At 54.8% G+C, this 17496-nt stretch overlaps 1 protein-coding gene across 3 annotated transcripts; it reads right to left on the bottom strand.

Annotated features, from left to right (window-relative positions):
- Position 1: 1 nt before the first annotated feature.
- On the bottom strand, positions 2–4572 carry WDR38 (WD repeat domain 38). 3 transcript variants are annotated; one of them, XM_033190861.1, is made up of 9 exons: positions 4223–4572; positions 3500–3620; positions 2063–2179; positions 1855–1952; positions 1492–1572; positions 1212–1343; positions 960–1109; positions 458–505; positions 2–367 (listed from the first exon to the last, which is right to left on the bottom strand). In XM_033190861.1, exons 1-9 carry the CDS (start codon positions 4289–4291, stop codon positions 239–241), a joined length of 945 nt encoding a protein of 314 aa, XP_033046752.1. In that variant the 5' UTR covers positions 4292–4572; the 3' UTR covers positions 2–238. The 3 variants fall into 3 exon arrangements, with proteins under 3 accessions (XP_033046752.1, XP_033046754.1, XP_033046758.1); XM_033190863.1 differs by lacking the exon at positions 960–1109 and having other exon boundaries at positions 191–367; XM_033190867.1 differs by lacking the exons at positions 2063–2179; positions 4223–4572 and having other exon boundaries at positions 191–367; positions 1855–2016; positions 3500–3595.
- Between the last annotated feature and the right edge of the window lie 12924 nt (positions 4573–17496).

Raw genomic sequence — 17496 nt, 5'->3', positions numbered from 1 at the left:
CTTTGTTTCCTGGCACTTCCACTGATGGGGTTGAGGCGGGTGGGTCTGGTTCTGGGGACCAGGTGTCTGATGGGTTCCAGCAAGCATCCCGCCCGCTGCCGTTGTCTGCTGTGGTTGGGGCTGGGAGAGTCCTGGCCATGGGGATCTGTTAGATGCTGGCACAGTCACTTTGGGCCTGTGGTGGGTAGCGGCGTGCCACTGAGGGGAGCGGGTGAGGTCGGTGCCGTCCCAGGTGGTGTTAGGTTTGAGGGTCCCTGGGTGATGTGGTTGTGCGGGATATTCGACGTTTGGTCTGATCGGCAGCTCCAGACACTAAGATTTTCCCATCTGGGGTGAAGGCACAGGTGTGGGCCACGTCCAGGACTCCCTGCCAAGAGTAGAGGGTGGGACTCAAGGCAAGTCCTGCCTTGGGAGAAGCTGTCCATGGCTCCCTCAGTGACACAGCGCCGCGCCTTACCTTCAGGGTCTCAAGGCACTTTCCTGTGTTGCAGTCCCAGACTTTGACCTGGAAAAGGAGGGGGCATGGCAGGAAGCCTCGCCAGGCCACTGTGGCATCTGAAGCCACCTCCAGGAAAGTCCCAGACAACACTTTTTTGAGATGGAGTTTTCGCCTGAACTCCTGACCTCAGGTGATCCACCTACCTCTACCTCCCAAAGTGCTAGGATTACAGGTGTGAGCCACCACCCCTGGCCCAAAGAACATCTGAGCCTCTTGGTGTAGGTTTTGTTTGTGGGCTGTATTTGACATTTCAGAGGAGGAGTTCCCTTCTGCCTGATACCATTTGGGTCATGGAAATGTCAATGCAGTTGCCAGTGGGCCAGCCCTGACCTTGTGCTGGCCGTTAGGTGGAGAGGCTGGCACCTGGGTCCTGCCCTTGCCCCCTCCTAGCTAGGGCAAGTGGGGATGTGGGCCTTCTGGAGTGAGTGCTGAGGGCTCCTGGTGGAGGGAGGGTGGTTACCATGCGGGAATAGCCGGCGCTGGCCAGCCACAGCTCGTCGGGAGAGAAGGCTATGCTCTTCACCCAGGTGACGTGGCCCTTCAGTTGGATAAGCAGGCTGCTGGTTGTGGGCTTCCAGATGTGGATGGTCTTGTCCCAGGAACCGGAGGCCTGGACGGCAGACAGCTCTGATCCCTGGGGTTTGGGGCCTGGGAGCCTTAAGGGCCTGGCTGCCAGCAGGGGACCAGCCTGGAACCCAGGACACCCACTTACCAGGAGGCCGGATGCTGAGTAGCACAGGCAGCTGATGTTGCCACTGTGTCCCTCTAGCGCCTGGTGGGAGACTGCTGGGGTCCCGGTCCGCAGGTCCCAGATGCGTACGGTGGAGTCCCAGGAGCCAGTGGCCTGCAGGCAGCTTCTGTGAGTCTGGCCCCGCCAGCTCCCCACCTACTCCACATTTAGATGGGTCCCAGAGTCCATCCCCTTCCCACCGCTCAGCTCCAAGTGGGTATGGGGCCACTGAGGTGGGGCCCAGGGCAGAGGGTAGGCTCACCAGGCAGTTCACCGTGGGTGAGAAGTCGCTGCTCTGGACGGAGTCACGGTGCCCAACTAAGAGGCGCAGCATCTGGCCAGACTAGAGAGAGCTCTGAGCTTCAGGAGGCAGCAGAGGGCAGCTGGCTACCTGGGCCTTAACAGTCCAGGCAAGGGGACCTTGTGCAAAAAGCCTGAGGGCTGCTGTGTGCAGGGAGGCCTGGAGAGGCGGCTGTGGCCAGGTGGGGGCAGCCTTGGTTGCCCGCTGTGGGCATGGGCCCTGGGGAACCAGTGGAGTGTTTGAGCCGGGAGGGCAAGACTGGTGACATCCTCTCTGGAACTGGACCTTGAGTCCCAGGCTGGTGGCCCCAGGCCCTCGACATACCTGCACTTCCCAGAGCATCACCCGCTTGTCCCAGCCACCTGATGCCAGCTGCTTCGAGTCAGGGCTGAAGCTGACCGTCTCCACACTCCGTTGGTGACCTGCAGGTACCAGCCCGGGGTCGGGGAAGGAGGAAAGGTGACATGACACAGGACATAGCACCGTCTGAAAGGGAACGCAGGCCTGGCTGCTTGGCTCCCAGCTCACTCACCCTTCAGGACCCGCAGACACTTGGCTCTTGCCACGTCCCACAGGCGGACAGTGTAGTCACAGGAGGCGCTGGCGAAGAGGTGGCCATCAGGGGAGAAGCGGCAGAATTTCACAGGGCCTGGGCGGGTGGCCAAAGTCAGGGGACAGAGCACTGCCCAGCACCTTCTGCCCATGCAGTCCAATCCTTGCTAATTTTTCCAGCCTCGTCGCCAGCCTCCCCTCACCCAAACTCCAGCCTCCCGGAAATGCCTGGATTTCCATGGCTTGGCCTGGGCTGGGCTGTCAGCCTTGGAACACCCAACCTCAGTGTGCTCATCTGAAAAATCATCAATACCCAAGTCAAAGTAGAGACCTCCCAGAAACTTGCCCTAACAACCGCTGCCTAGGTTAATTGCCTCCTTTGAGCTCCCAGCCCCTGATCTTCCCTCCTTGCAGCATTAACCAGACTGCCTATAATTGCCTGATTTTTTTTTTCTTGTCTCCTGAATAGTAATTAAAATAGTTACATCTATTGAGTCCTCACTGGGTGCTAGATACCTTGCTTCCATCGTGCCAGTGGAAATGGCTCAGCGAGGTGACAGGACTTGACCAAGATCAAAGTCAAAACAGTGGTAGGTACGACATGGCTGAATCTTAAGTACGTCATGCTAAGTGAAATAAGCCAGTCACAAAAAGACAAATACTGTGTGACTCCACTTAGAGGCACCCAGATAAGTCAGATTCATCGAGACAAAAAAAAACTGTGGTTGTCAGGGGCTAGGAGGAGGGAGATTGGGAACTTGTTTAGTGGGGACAGAGGTTCAGTTTTGCAAGAGGAAAAGAGTTCTGGAGATTAGTGTCACGACAATGTGAAGGTACTGGATTCTCTGAACTGTACACTTAAAAATGTATACAACAAGGCAGGCACAGTGATTCACGCCTTTAATCCCAACACTTCGGGGGACTGAGGCGGGGGGGTGGATCACAAGGTCAGGAGTTCAAGACCAGCCTGGCCAAGATGGTGAAACACCGTCTCTACTAAAAACACAAAAAAAAATTCGCCAGGTGTGGTGGCAGGTGCCTGTAATCCCAGCTACTCGGGAGGCTGAGGCAGAGAATTGCTTGAACCCAGGAGGCGGGGGTTACAGTGAGCCAAGGTTGCCCAGCCTGGGTAACAGAGCGAGATTCCGTCACACAAAAAAATATACAACGGTAAGTATTATGTGTGTTACATCACAGTTTGTGTGTGTGTGTGTGTGTGTGTGTGTGTTTAAAGAAGGATCCGAGTCCAGGCCTGTTAGAGTCTAAGCCACAGTGCCCAGGTATCACATCCCATCTCCCGTCCTGCCTAGCCCTGCCTTGCACCCGTGCCCAGCTCATCGGAGGTCACTGCGGTCAGCTCTGCAGAATGCCTGAGCCTTGTGCCTCAGGTCTTCTGAGCCAGGTGTGGGACCCCCACCTGTGTGGCCACGCAGCCTCCACAGCAGCTGCCCACTCCGGGTCTCCCAGCCATACACGCAGCCATCCTCTGAGCCTGTGAGCAGCATCTGGCCATCAGGGGAGAAGGCAGAGGAATTGACCTAGAAACAGAGCACAAAAGCGGTCCCATTCTGGGGAAGAAACTCCTGTCCACTCATCTCTGGCCCCTAAACACTGCCCCTAAGAGCCTGGGGTTGGAGCTTGACTTCAAGCCTCACTCCATCACCAGAGCCCAGAACCCGGACCCACTGGGCTCCCTGGAGCCCAGTAAAACCAGAGCCTGCAGCTGGAAGCAGGAGCCTTCTCTGGAACCTTAGCCTGGAACCCCAGAGCCAAGATCCCATTCCAAAGCCGCAGCTGACAACGGAGAGCCCAGAATCTACTCTAAGCCCTGAGTTCACTTTAGAGCCAGGGCCCCAGAAAACACCAGAGTCAGCAGGGAGCTTTGTGCCCCTCTCCAGGCAGAGCCCAGAGCCCCGGGTTCTTTTTAGAGGCAGAGCTTAGAACCTAGAGCTGCTCTGGAGCTGGGGCCCAGCACTGGAGCCGAGCGCCTACTTTGAGCCTTCTTGGGTTAGCAAAGTCTACTCTAGACTCAATATCCTAAGCTAATGCCCAGAGAACATTCTGGAACCCCCACTACACAGAACCAGGAACCACTCTGCACCCAAAGCCGGGAGTCTGGGCAGAGCCCGCTGGGCCTTACCTCCCCGCCGTGACGGCCGAAGAATTTCACTCTCCGCACGGCCAGGGTGGCCGGGACCCCGCTGTTCATGGGCGCCCGGCCCCGCCCCGACCTGGCGGGCTCCCACCTAGGCGGCCGTGGGACCCCAGGACTGGGCGGAGGAAAGGGGAAACTGTGTACAAGCCGTCTCCATGGTAATCGGGGCGGGGCGTACAGCCACGGTGGGGTCCCTGCAAAGCCACGAGGACTGACAGGCAGGGCCAGGCCGCTCGCAGCTCGGAGGAAGTGGAGCTGCAGCAGGCGGGACCCCGGTGGGCTCGGAGAAGGGACTTCCCGCTCCAGCCGCTGCGCTTCCACCCTAAGGCAGCTCTCGCGCCGGGCAACACGGCATGCAGAGCGGCCGCTAGAGGGCGCGCCGGCCACACGCACCGCGCGGCCCAGACCTCGCGCCCTGCGGACTATGCACTGCAAAGGGTCCCTGCACCCCTTTGAGACAAGAGAGCAACGAGCCTGTCTCCCCATCTCATAACCGGGAGCATCAGCCCTGCCCCACAGGACTCCAGGGGTGAGCCAAGCACAGGGCCTGGCACATGGTAGATGCCCAAGAGGGCCCGCTCAGGAGCCACTACCCCTTTTGTCCAGGAGTGGCCAGTACTGAGGTTGAGGATGTCCCAGGAGAGCGCTGGGGACAGTAGCCAGCTCTGTCCTCCAGGGCGTGGGAGCCAGAGGTAGCGTGTGTAAAGTACATGGCATTAAAAGTGGGGTCACGTCGCTGCTAACATTCTTGGCAGCACAAAATGTGCCATCTGAGGATGGGGTGGAGGCTGGGGGGCAGGGAGGGGGACGGGGGACCAGTGCCCGGGAGCTGCCAGGATCCTTACCGGATAGCGCAATCTGAAGCTTGGAACGAGCAGGACTTGGTTTCATTGTGAATGTTACAGGTGAGGAAACTCGCCCGGAGAGCTGGGAGGACTTGCTCAGAGACACTCAGCCAGTAGGAGTGGAACTGGGATTTCAGTCCGCGGCTGTCTGACTCTGGGGGTCTGTACTGGGACCACCTGCCGTGAACTCCAGGGGCCTCGCAGCAGATGTCAAGGTCCGGATCTCCTGGTACATCTGGGAAACTGAGGTCCGAACGGGGCAGGACTTGGCCCAGCCATCTAGCCAGTACCTCCATGGCAGAGCTGGGCCAGGACCCAGTCTCCCCACTCCCACAGCAGGACAGGGAGGGAACAGAGGACCCCCCACCTGCCCTGCCCATGGATTCCAGGCTCTCTGGGGGCAGGGGTGGAGCAGCTGGGCTTTGGGAGCTTCAAACTCAAGGGTTCCCAGCTGTGACTCACACCCCTCCCCCCAAACCTCTTTGCCAGAAACTTCTCTCAGGAGATCCACTGTGCTCCTGCTATTTTAAGCCCCAGACAGTCAGGCGGGCGAGGGAGCAACAATGCCAGCTTTGAGGCAGTCCCACTCCATCCCAGACCCCAGAGGACCTAGGTCACTGTGGAACCCTTCTGAGCTGGGCCTATAAGGCTGTCCCCCCACACCCAGACGTGGGCTCCCAGACACAGCTCCCCAGAACTGCTATTCCCTGGCCCTCTGGCCCTCCTGCTCAGGCACCCCCAACCCATGCCCCGGCCCTGGGTACATTGTCCAGCCACTTGGTTGCTCCTGTTCTATCCAGAGGGCCCAGAACCACCTTCCCCTAGCCCATCCCTTCACTCCCAGAACTCTCAGGTTAGACCTTGTCCACCAGGCCCAGTGTCTGCTTGGCCAAAGGGGTGGAGCTGGGGTTGAAACCCGTGGACTTGGCTCAGGCGTCTGCAGGTGTAACCACCAACATGAGTGCCAGGGTCTGGAGCATGATCTCCGTGGACGAAGTGGTGGAGAAGTTTCTGCCAATTTTACCACCACTGACTATCTCTTCCTTCTCCTCAGGGAGCCTGCCGCCTTCTCTCCGCTATCTGGCCAGGCTGTCCAGGGAGTGGGCTCTACCAGGATGTCCAGGATGGATGCTGCGCTGGCTTTTCTCACTGTCGCTCCATCCCCTGAAGGGTACTGGAGGTCCTGGACCAGCCTTGCCTCTCCTCAGCTACTCATGTCAACCTTAAAACACCCCACAGGGCCAGGCATGGTGCTTCATGCCGGTATTCCTAGCTCTTTGGGAGACCAAGGCAGGCAGATCATTTGAGGCCAGGAGTTCAAGACCAGCCTGGGCAATACGGTGAAACCCCATCTCTACTAAAAACAAAACAACAACAGCAACAACAAACCTCACAAACATCTGCTCAGCAAAAACAAAACAAATTGAAAACAAGGCAGGCAAAAAAGAACCCTCTATTTCTTTGGATAAGAAAAGCAAGCAAAACCCCCAAATCTCCAGAGTGGTCAACTCTCGGGAGAGGAAGGGAGGGACTAGAAAAGGCAGGACCCTTGGGGCCTTGAGGAGCGACGAGCGACATTCCAGCTCTAAGCTGGGCAGGGGCCCCAGGTGTCCGTTGAATTGTTCTTAAAGAATCAGCCCCGCTTATCGGGCCCCTGCCTGCCTCTCCTTACTCTTCCTGGCTTCCTTGCCCTGCCCCATTTCTTATCCCCTACCCGTAGTCCTGCCCCCAGTCCCGAACAGTTTAGTGGGTAGCCAGCATTTCCTGACCGGTGCCCCAAGAAGCAGAGAATGTTGTTTTGTGGCAAAAGAGGAAGTAGGAGAGAGAGTTGGAGAGCCTAACTGCCGTGGTCTCTTCGAGGTTCCAGCTCCCAGCTCAACACCTGAGCTGCTCCTCCTGCCCTCTCATTTTTTTGTTGTTGTTGTTTTGCTTTGTTTTTTCTAAGATGGAAGCTCTGTCTCCCGGAATGGCTGGAGTGCAGTGGCGCGATCTTGGCTCACCGCAACCTCCGCCTCCTGGGTTTAAGCAGTTCTCCTGCCTCTTCTCAGCCTCCCGAGTAGCTGGGATTCTAGGCACCTGCCACCATGCCCAGCTAATTTTTGTATTTTTAGTAGAGACGGGGTTTCACTATGTTGGCCAGGCTGGTCTTGAACTCCTGACCTCGTGATCCACCCACCTCGGCCTCCCAAAGTGCTGGGATTATAGGCATGAGCCACTGTGCCATGACTGCCCTCCAGGTTTTAAAACATACCTGTTCCTGGCTGGATGCGGTGGCTCACCGCTGTAATCCCAGCACTTTGGGAGGCCAAGACAGGCAGATCATGAGGTCAGGAGTTCGAGACCAGCCTGGCCAACATGGTGAAACCCCATTTCTACTAAAAATACAAAATTTAGCTGGGCGTGGTGGCAAGTGCCTGTAATCCCAGCTACTCAGGAGGCTGAGGCAGGAGAATCACTTGAACCCGGGAGGTGGAGGTTGTGGTGAGCCGAGATTGTGCCATTGCACTCCAGCCTGGGCAACAAGAGTGAAACTCTGTCTCAAAAACAAAAAACAAAAAACAAAAAACCTCTTCCCTTAAATTCCTCCTTTTGCTGAGTGAGCTCCAGTAGGTTTTGGTTACTTGCCACTCAAAAGGCCTTGACTAAAACATCTCTAATTTCCAAAAGCCCCTCCCTACTGCTGTGTCTCTGGGGCCTCTTTCCTGGGCCTCCCCTGCAGCAATTTGCACACAGGGTTCCTGGCCCCCCAAGGGTTCTCTGAGCTGTAGTCAATGCCATCATGTTGCTGTGGCTTCCCCAGAACCCCAGATTATCCTTATTGGAATACACTGTAATTTGTCATTAGCCGTCTTAAAAAGTGTGGGGACCAGAACTAGAAGCATGCTAGCCGTTTGGACTGACAACCACCAAGCTGAAAGGTACTGTCATCTCAAGTTTCCTAGACACTCCATCTCTAGCAATGCAGTCTGCATTACTAGAGGCATTTATGTTTCCAAGAGCTATGTGATTCACTGCAAATGCACGAGAGCTTTTTCTCATGAACTGCTGTCCAGCCAGCCCTCCCTCCCCCGTCTGGTACTCACACAATGGGTTCTTCGGAAACGCACGCAAGACCTTACATTATGCTGGTGAAAGGTCATCTTCTTGGCCCCCATCCAGCCGTCTAGTCTTGAAAGCATTTTAAAAGTCCCACTTCTATTGCACAAAGCATTAATTCTGCCGCTGTGGCAGCTGCAAACTTTATGAGCAGGCCTGTGTTCTGATCCAAACTGGGGAAATGATCAACATGACAGAGGTAAGAACGGAGCCATGGCCGGGCGCGGTGGCTCACGCCTGTAATTCCAGCACTTTGGGAGGCCGAGGCGGATGGATCACCTGAGGTCAGGAGTTTGAGACCAGCCTGGCCAACATGGTGAAACCCTGTCTCTACTAAAAATACAAAACTTAGCCGGGCATGGTGGCATGTGCCTGTAATCCCAGTTGCTCGGCAGGCTGAAGCAGGAGAATTGCTTGAACCTGGGAGGCAGAGAGAGGTTGCAGGGAGCTGAGATGGTGCCATTGCACTCCAGCCTGGACGATGACAGTGAAATTGCATCTCAAAAACAAACAAACAACAGAGCCCTGTGGTCTATCACTACAGACCTCCAGTGATTCTCTTTTTTTGCCTCCATACATCAGAGTCATTGGCTAACGGTGGGGTCAGGGAGGGCATAGTCCCTTAGGAAAGCTCCGGATCCAGGTGGGAAGGAAGGTAATGTAGATTCTTTTTTTTTTTTTTTTTTTGAGACAGAGTTTTGTTCTTCTTGCCCAGGTTGGAGTGCAATGGTGTGATCTTGGCTCACTGCAACCTCCGACCCCTGGGTTCAAGAGATTCTCCTGCCTCAACCTCCCAAGTAGCTGGGATTACAGGCACTCACCACTACGCCTGGCTAATTTTTGTACTTTTAGGAGAGATGGGGTTTCACCATGTTGGCCAGGCTGGTCTCAAACTCCAGACATCAGGTGATTCACCCACCTTGGCCTCCCAAAGTGCTGGGATTACAGGTGTGAGCCACCGCACCCCGGCAGTAATGTAGATTCTACCTCAAGCAGGGTTCTGTGGTTGCAAACAACAGAAACCATGGATGGCCAAAAGGGACCAAGAGGCTGAAGGATCGCAGATGGGAAGAATAGCATCACTGTCAAGCCAGGGAAGGGCAGGAAGCAGTGCCACTCACCACTCCTGGGAGCAGCCCAGCACAGCAGGATCCTCAGAGGGCTCGTGATTGACCCAGCTGGGGTCAGGTACCCACTCCTTGGTGAGGGGAGGGCCATCCAGGTTAAGACCTGGGATTCTTCCCCAACCTCCACCCTGGTCTGTGAGTCAATCAGGAAGCTCTAGGTCAGCTTAAAACCAGCTGTCACCTGTGTGGCCTCAGGAGCCAGGCAGCTGCACCCTGATCTGGCTCCATCACCTACCACCTGTGACCTCGGGCTGGTTACCCAACCCTTCCGCACCTCCTGTTCCTCATCTCTAAAATGAGGATAATAATTAGTACCTGCCTCATGAGGTTGGCTTTGAGGATTAATATATGTAAAGTGCTTGGAACGACACCTGATGCATGGTTAGCTGGGCTATCATGAAAGCGTTATCATCTTATGAGTCCATCTTTTTTTTTTTTTTTTGAGACGGAGTCTCGCTCTGTCACCCAGGCTGGAGTGCAGTGGCCAGATCTCAGCTCACTGCAAGCTCCGCCTTCCAGGTTCACGCCATTCTCCTGCCTCAGCCTCCCGAGTAGCTGGGACTACAGGCGCCCGCCACCTCGCCCGGCTAGTTTTTTTATATTTTTTTTTAGTAGAGACGGGGTTTCACCATGTTCGCCAGGATGGTCTCCATCTCCTGACCTCGTGATCTGCCCGTCTCGGCCTCCCAAAGTGCTGGGATTACAGGCTTGAGCCACCGCGCCCGGCCAAGTCCACCATTTTTTACTGTAGCCCCAAAGATATCAAGAAAGGCTCTCTGGCCAGGCACGGTGGCTCACGCCTGTAATCCCAGCACTTTGGGAGGCTGAAACAGGTGGATCACTTGAGGTCAGGCGTTCGAGACCAGCCTGGCCAACATAGTGAAACTCCGTTTCTACTAAAACTGCAAAAATTTCTACTAAAAATGCAAAAAATATATATATAGCCGGCCTAGTGGCATGCACCTGTAGTCCCAGCTACTCAGAAAGCTGAGGCAGGAGATTCGCTTGAACCTAGAAGGCAGAGGTTGCAGTAAGCCGAGATCGCGCCACTGCACTCCAGCCTGGCAACAGAGCGAGACTCTGTCTCAGGACAAAAAAAAAAAAAAAAGCTTAATGTCACCAATCATTGGGAAAATGCAAATCAAAACCACATTGAGATATAATCTCACCTCAGTTAAAATGGTTTTTTATCAAAAAGATAGAAAATAGGGCCAGGTGAGGTGGCTCACCCGTATTATCCCAGCACTTTGGGAGGCTGAGGCAGGCGGATTGCTTGAGCCCAAGAGTTCAAGACCAGCCTGGGCAACATGGTGAAATCTGGTCTCTACTAAAAATACAAAAAATTGGACAGATGTGGTGGTGTGCACCTGTGATCCCAGCTACTCGGGAGGCTGAGGTGGGAGGATCACCTGAGCCCAGGAGGGCCAGGCTGCAGTGAGCTACGATCATGCCACTGCACTCCAGCCTGAGTGACCAGAGTGAGACCCAGTCTCAAACAAACAAACAAACAACCCCACAAAAGACAGAAAATAAAAGATGCTGGTGAGGATGTGGGGAAGTAGGGGAGGATGAAGAGAGGTTGGATCATGGGTACAAAAATATACTTAGATAGGCCAGGTGTGGTGGCTCACACCTGTAATCCCAGCACTTTGGGAGGCCGAAGTGGGTGGATCACCTGAGGTCAGGAGTTTGAGACCAGTCTGGCCAATATGTTGAAACCCCGTCTCTACTAAAACTACAAAAATTAGCCAGGTGTGGTGGCGGGCGCCTGTAATCCCAGCTAGCAGGGAGGCTGAGGCAGGAGAATCACTTGAACCCAGGAGGTGAAGGTGGCAGTGAGCCGAGATCATGCCACTGCACTTGTGCTCCAGCCTGAGTGACAGAGTAAGAATCGGTCTCCAAAAAAAAACAAAAAAAAAAACCAAAAAAACCAAACCATACAGTTAGCTAGAAGGAGTAAGTTCTAGTGTTTGATAGCACAGTAGGGCAACTATAGTTTTTTGTTTTATTTTGTGACAGGGTCTCGCTTTGTTGCCCAGGCTGGAGTGAAGTGGCACAATCACTGCTCACTAAAGCTTTGACCTCCCGGGTTCAAGTGATCCTCCTGCCCAGACTTCTTGAGTAGCTGGGGCTACAGACACATGCCACCACACCCAGCTAATGAAAAAAAAAAAATTAGCTATAGCGCTTAAAGTTGTAGAGCTGGAGTCTCATGATGTTGCCCAGGCTGGTCTCAAACTCTGGCTCTTTGGCACAAGGAATCCTCCCATCTCAGCCTCCCAAATTGCTCGTGATTCACCCACCCTGACCTCCCAAAGTGCTGAGATTACAGGCATGAGCCACCACACCTGGCCAAGGGCAACTGTAGTTAACAAGTTATCGTACATTACAAAATAGCTAGAAGACATGTGGAATGTTCCCAACACAAATAACTGATCAATGTTTGAGGTGATGAATTTCTTAATTACCCTGATCTGATCATTACTCACTGCATACATGTCTCAAAATATCACAGGTACTTCATAAATATGAACAACCTATGCATCAAAAAAAACTGTCTCATTCTCTTCTCTTTTTTTTTTTTTTTTTTTTTTTTGAGACGGAGTCTTGCTCTGCCGCCCAGGCTGGAGTGCAGTGGCCGGCTCTCAGCTCACTGCAAGCTCCGCCTCCCGGGTTCACGCCATTCTCCTGCCTCAGCCTCCCGAGTAGCTGGGACTACAGGCGCCCGCCTCGTCGTCCGGCTAGTTTTTTGTATTTTTTAGTAGAGACGGGGTTTCGCCGTATTAGCCAGGATGGTCTCGATCTCCTGACCTCGTGATCCGCCCGTCTCGGCCTCCCAAAGTGCTGGGATTACAGGCTTGAGCCACCGCGCCCGGCCTCATTCTCTTCTCTTATCTGCTGCCATGTGAGATGTGTCTTTTGCCCTCCATCATGATTGTGAGGCCTCCCCAGTCACATGGAACTCTAAAGAAAACAGGAAGGCTGGGCACGGTGGCTTACGCCCGTAATCCCAGCACTTTGGGAGGCCCAGGCAGGTGGATAATGAGGTCAGGAGATCAAGACCATCCTGGCCAACATGGTGAAACCCTGTCTCTATTAAAAATACAAAAATTGGCCGGGCGCGGTGGCTCGCGCCTGTAATCCCAGCACTTTGGGAGGTCAGGGTGGGTAAATCACGAGGTCAGGAGTTCAAGACCAGCCTGGCCAAGATGGTGAAACCCCGTCTCTACTGAAAATACAAAAATTAGCCAGGCGTGGTGGTGGCCGTCTGTAGTCCCAGCTACTCAGGAGGCTAAGGCAAGAGAATCCCTTGAACCTGTGAGGCAGAGGTTGCGGTGAGCCAAGATCGAGCCACTGCACTCCAGCCTGGGCGACAAAGTGAGACTCCATCTCAGCAAAACTAACAAACCAAAACTCACTTTGGGTTCAGTATTGAAGGATGTCATTTATAATGGCCACTATTCTTTTAATGGGTTACATCATACTATTCTGTTCTGTTTCGGATGCCAAAATTAAATAAAGGCATAAACAAACAAACAAACAAAAAACCAAAAAAGCCATTCAACAGAATATGGACTCAAAAAAAAAAAAAAAAAGGAAACAAAAAATTTTATTTTATGTATTTATTTCTTTATTTTGGACAGAGTCTTGTTTTGTTGCCCAGGCTGGAGTGCAGTGGTGAGATCTCGGCTCACTGCAACCTCCACCTCCCAGGTTCAAGCGATTCTCCTGCCTCAGCCTCCCGAGTAGCTGGGATTACAGGCATGTAACACCAGGCCCAGCTAATTTTTGTATTTTTAGTAGAGACAGGGTTTCACTGTATTGGTCAGGCTGGTTTCGAATTCCTGGCCTCAAGCAATCCACCTGCCTCCACCTCTCAAAGTGCTGGGATTACAGGCACGAGCCACCACGCCCAGCCCTAAAACAAAAAATTTTAAAAAGAAATAAAAAACGAAAACCTCCTGTGTTTTGCAGAAATCCAGGTAGTCTGTGTGTGGGTTGGGCCCAGTCACCTGTTACGGAGAGGGGCGACAGCAGCTTGGTTCACTTTCCAGTGACCTTCGTCTGCATTGCCAGTCACACTCCATCTTCTGAGCACTCTGAAATCATCTCCTGAACGATCTGCCCCCGACCTCGCTTGGCGAGTTGGGCTCACGAGTCCATGACTCCTGGGCTCACCCTTCTAGAAGGGTGGGGTGATGGTGCTCTTTTCTCTGCTGGCTTCTGGCCTCAGGTTGTTTGTTTGTTTGTTTGTTTTGTTTTGAGATGGAATTTTACTCTTGTCACTCAGGCTGGAGTGTAATGCAGTGAGTCTCGGCTCACTGCAACCTCCACCTCCCAGTTTGAAGCAATTCTCTTGTCTCAGCCTCCTGAGTATCTGGGATTACAGGGACGCACCACCATGCCTGGCTAATTTTTATATTTTTAGTAGAGACGGGGGTTTCATCATGTTGGCCAGGCTGGTCTCGAACTCCTGACCTCAGGTGATCTGCCCGATCTCAGCCTCCCAAAGTGCTGGGATTACAGGCATGAGCCATAGCCCCTGGGCCATCTCTGGGCTGTTCTGTGTGGTGTCAGATTCATACCCTTCACTCTGGCTTTCTTGGGATACGATTTGCCAGACCTAGAAACTCAGCCTTATTTATCTTACTATATTTTTTAATACGTGTTTTTCTAAGACAGTCATTCTGTTTGGATAGCAAAGTGACCCGACGTCAGAAGGAACCTGAGAAGCCCAGGGGGTTTGACCGCCACCCACTTCCCCCAGCGTGGGCCCACAGCCCCAGCCTGCATTCCCAGTTCTCAGGTTCAGGGACTCACACCCACGGGTCTCCTTGGGCCTCTCCCACATTCCGGTGAGTCTTACAGAGGAGAAGTCTCTGAGGCGCTGGGCTGAGCACCGGTGGAAGGTCTTGAACACGCCACCCTGTGGATGCCACGGTCAGGTCTAGGGTGGATCAAGGATGCAGGGCAGGGTAAGGGGCAGCCAGCCAGGCAGGGCCTCTGTGACAGGTGACAGGCCTGTCCAGCTTGTGGGGGTAGGGCCACAACGTGATCCACCCGCCTGGGCCTCCGTAAGTGCTAGGATTAAGTGCTGGGATTAAGGCTTGAGCCACCGCGCCCAGCCAACTTTGCTCTTTTAAAGGAGACTGTGCACAGTTTCGGGGGTGGGGGGGGTGAGTGTCCTTCTAACAGCTTCTCCATTGAACCCCATTTTCCCTCTGTGAAGTGGTGCTTGGTCCCTGAGAAGGGAGGTGTTGCCCAGTTAGATGAGACCAAACCAGTGAGTGCCTGCCTGGCTCAGGGCCTTGAACATGGCTGATACTCAGAAAGTGGCTTCCTGTCCTGGGTGATTAGCAGGCCTGTGGTGTCTGTGATGGTAGCAGAAGAAAGCCTGCGTCCTGGAGGCCTACGCTGACCTCCTGGGGCTCTAGGGGGACCTGACCCCACCCTGGGGAAGCAGCCCAGGAAGACAGATCATCTGGGAGCTGAGCCATGAGATGTGGAACATGGGGTGAGTGGTGGCTTATGACCGCTCTCCCTTATTCCCTGGTCCTCTGGCTGGTGGCCCACCTGGGACCCTGAAATGGGGCTCCTGGAATTCCGCTCCTGCCTGGAGCCTGGAGAAGATGGGCTTGGCCCCAGGGTGGGGAGAAGAGGAGAGGGGACGCGGGTGTAGGCGCTAGGGGTGAGGGGAGGGGCAGAAGGGGGTGCTACCAGACGCCACTCATGCCTTCCCCCGCCCCCATTCTTCCCTTGCTCCTGTCTTCCACCCATTGCCTTCCATCTACATCCCTCCCTTTTCCCTCCTTCCCGTCCTTGCCGGATCATGCTCCTCAACCCCTCTGGGCCCCCTGACCTCTGCAGGGCCCCAGAGAGCTCAGGGAGGAGCAATGGACCCTCTTTCAGCAATCAGGGAGGTCTTCCGGGAGGAGGCGACAGGCTTCCAGGCCTCTGGAGTTAAGGAAGTATTTGCCAGGTGCTAAGTGGAAAAGAAGATTCTGAGAGGCAGAAACGGCATCTATAAAAGCCCCGGGGTAAACCTGCGGAGACTGTTTCTGAAGCAGCCAGAAATCGGGTGTGGTGGGCCCTGCATCACCTGGGGACTCCTGTGGAAAAGAAGAATTAGAGACTGGGGGAGGCATGGGGAATGGAGGCCTGGAATGCCTAGCTAAGGGGCTTAGATGGCATTCTGGGCCATGGTTTTCTTTTTTTTTTTGAGACGGAGTCTCGCTCTGTCGCCCAGGCTGGAGTGCAGTGGCCGGATCTCAGCTCACTGCAAGCTCCGCCTCCCGGGTTTACGCCATTCTCCTGCCTCAGCCTCCGGAGTAGCTGGGACTACAGGCGCCGCCACCTCGCCCGGCTCGTTTTTTGTATTTTTTAGTAGAGACGGGGTTTCACGGTGTTAGCCAGGATGATCTCGATCTCCTGACCTCGTGATCCGCCCGTCTCGGCCTCCCAAAGTGCTGGGATTACAGGCTTGAGCCACCGCGCCCGGCCTGGGCCATGGTTTTCAAAGTAGGTGTCATGGAACCCTGAGGGTGCCAAGAGTGGCCTTAGAGCTACCTGGTGCAGGGCGGGTCGGGGGATGAAATTTGGAGAAAGAGGAGATGCAGGTCTGGAATTCTGGGCTTCTGGGCCCCCTCCAGCCAGAATGACTCCAATCTCACGAGAGTTCTGGACTGTGCTGTCACAAGCATTGGGGGAGCCGCCGGGAGCAACAGGGGCCTTCAGCAGCAGCAAGGGACAGCCCAATGGAGCTTTAGGAAGCCAACAGAACTTCAGGGCTCAGGTGGCACCCCAGCCGCCTCTGCTTAGGTTCTCTGACCTGACTGTTTCTTCCCAGGCCACCAGGAGGTAACAATGATAATAATTAATAATAACCTGACCATCACAGCACCACCAGCTGGGGAACTCGAGAGGCCAGGAGAGGAACAGACTCAAAATGAGGGTCACCAGCCAGTTCAGTGGCACAGCCAGGATACGGACCCAGAGTCTGCTCCCCGATGGTGGCCTGGCCCCCCTCATGCAGCCTGGAGCAGGTGTGGAGCAGCTGCTGCTTCCAGGCCCATCCCTGGCTGGGGCCTCGTGCCGCCAGCAGCCCCCTCTACCCACCTGCCCTCCCAGCTGTCCCGGCGACACCTGGCACCCATGTGCCCTGTGGAAATCTGACCGGCCTTGCACCGCCCTGCAAGGAGACAGCTGGTGGATGGGGCTTGGGAGAGCGGGGGTCATGTGGGAAACAGAACTCAGGCCAGAAAGTGGGAGCTGCCCTAGCTGGGCAGGGAGACACTAGCAGTTTCTGCTTGCTGTGTGACCTTGAGTTCCTTGCTGGGCCTCTAGGGGCTGGCAAGGGCTTCTCTGAGCCACCTGGAGCTGGGGCTAAGTACAGGCAACTTGTGGGTTCCTGGGTTCATGGGCTCACACCTGGAACTTGGCACCGGCCTCCACTGGGCACCCCCCAGGCCCCCACCCTGTGGGCCAGAATGATGGGATCTGACTGGCTGTGTGAGTCCAGGCTAATGTATTGGCTTGTCTGGGCCTCAGCTTCCTCATCACAAAGTTGAAAGCGTTGGCAGCTGGGGTGCCTTGCAGCAGCCTGCCCCCTCCACTCAGATGCTTGTCTTAGCGCCCCCACCCCTCCTCCAGGCCCTGAAATGTTTCAATGGCCATTTTGTGTCAGGCCAGGGGACTGATGTTTGCTCAGCTGCCCCCCCACCCCTGAGACTTCATGATAGTGGACTCCTGCCAGCCCAGGGCCCCTATGTCTGGGGGTAGGGGTGGGTAGGAAGCCCTCCTTGGACTGTCTGGGGCATTGCCCTTCCCTTCCTGACCAGTAGGGGTAGGAGGAACATTGGGTCATTTCCTGTCTCATTTCTTTCCAGAAGTTCAGGCCTAAATCTCAGTCTTCCACCGTCCGCAGCCGTGCCATCCTATGTAAGTCCCCATTGCCCACTCTGCAAGGGCTTAGCATCCATCCAGACCTGGGTTCAAATCCCCACTTCAGGCTGGGCATGGTGGCTCAAGCCCGAAATCCCAGCACTCTAGAAGGCCTAGGCCGGAGGATCGCTTAGAAGCCAGGAGTTCAAGACTAGCCTGGGCAACATAGCAAGCACCCATCTCTACAAAAAATAAAAGATAAACATTTAGCAGGGGCCAGGCACAGTGGCTCATGCCTGTAATCCCAGCA

The sequence above is a fragment of the Trachypithecus francoisi genome, unplaced genomic scaffold, assembly GCF_009764315.1.
Source record: "Trachypithecus francoisi isolate TF-2019V2 unplaced genomic scaffold, Tfra_2.0 Contig01585, whole genome shotgun sequence".
Lineage (NCBI taxonomy): Eukaryota > Metazoa > Chordata > Mammalia > Primates > Cercopithecidae > Trachypithecus > Trachypithecus francoisi.
The sequence above is the reverse complement of the archived record's forward strand: the minus strand, read 5'-3'. Positions and strand labels throughout refer to the sequence as shown.

Excerpts from the sequence above, each read along its gene's own strand:
- WDR38 (XM_033190861.1), bottom strand. The coding sequence starts at position 4,291 with ATGAACAGCGGGGTCCCGGCCACCCTGGCCGTGCGGAGAGTGAAATTC. Across the intron at positions 2,180-3,499 it reads GAGGCTGCGTGGCCACACAG|GCCCTGTGAAATTCTGCCGC; the intron begins GTGGGGGTCCCA and ends CCACCCGCCCAG. Across the intron at positions 1,573-1,854 it reads TGATGCTCTGGGAAGTGCAG|TCTGGCCAGATGCTGCGCCT; the intron begins GTATGTCGAGGG and ends AGCTCTCTCTAG.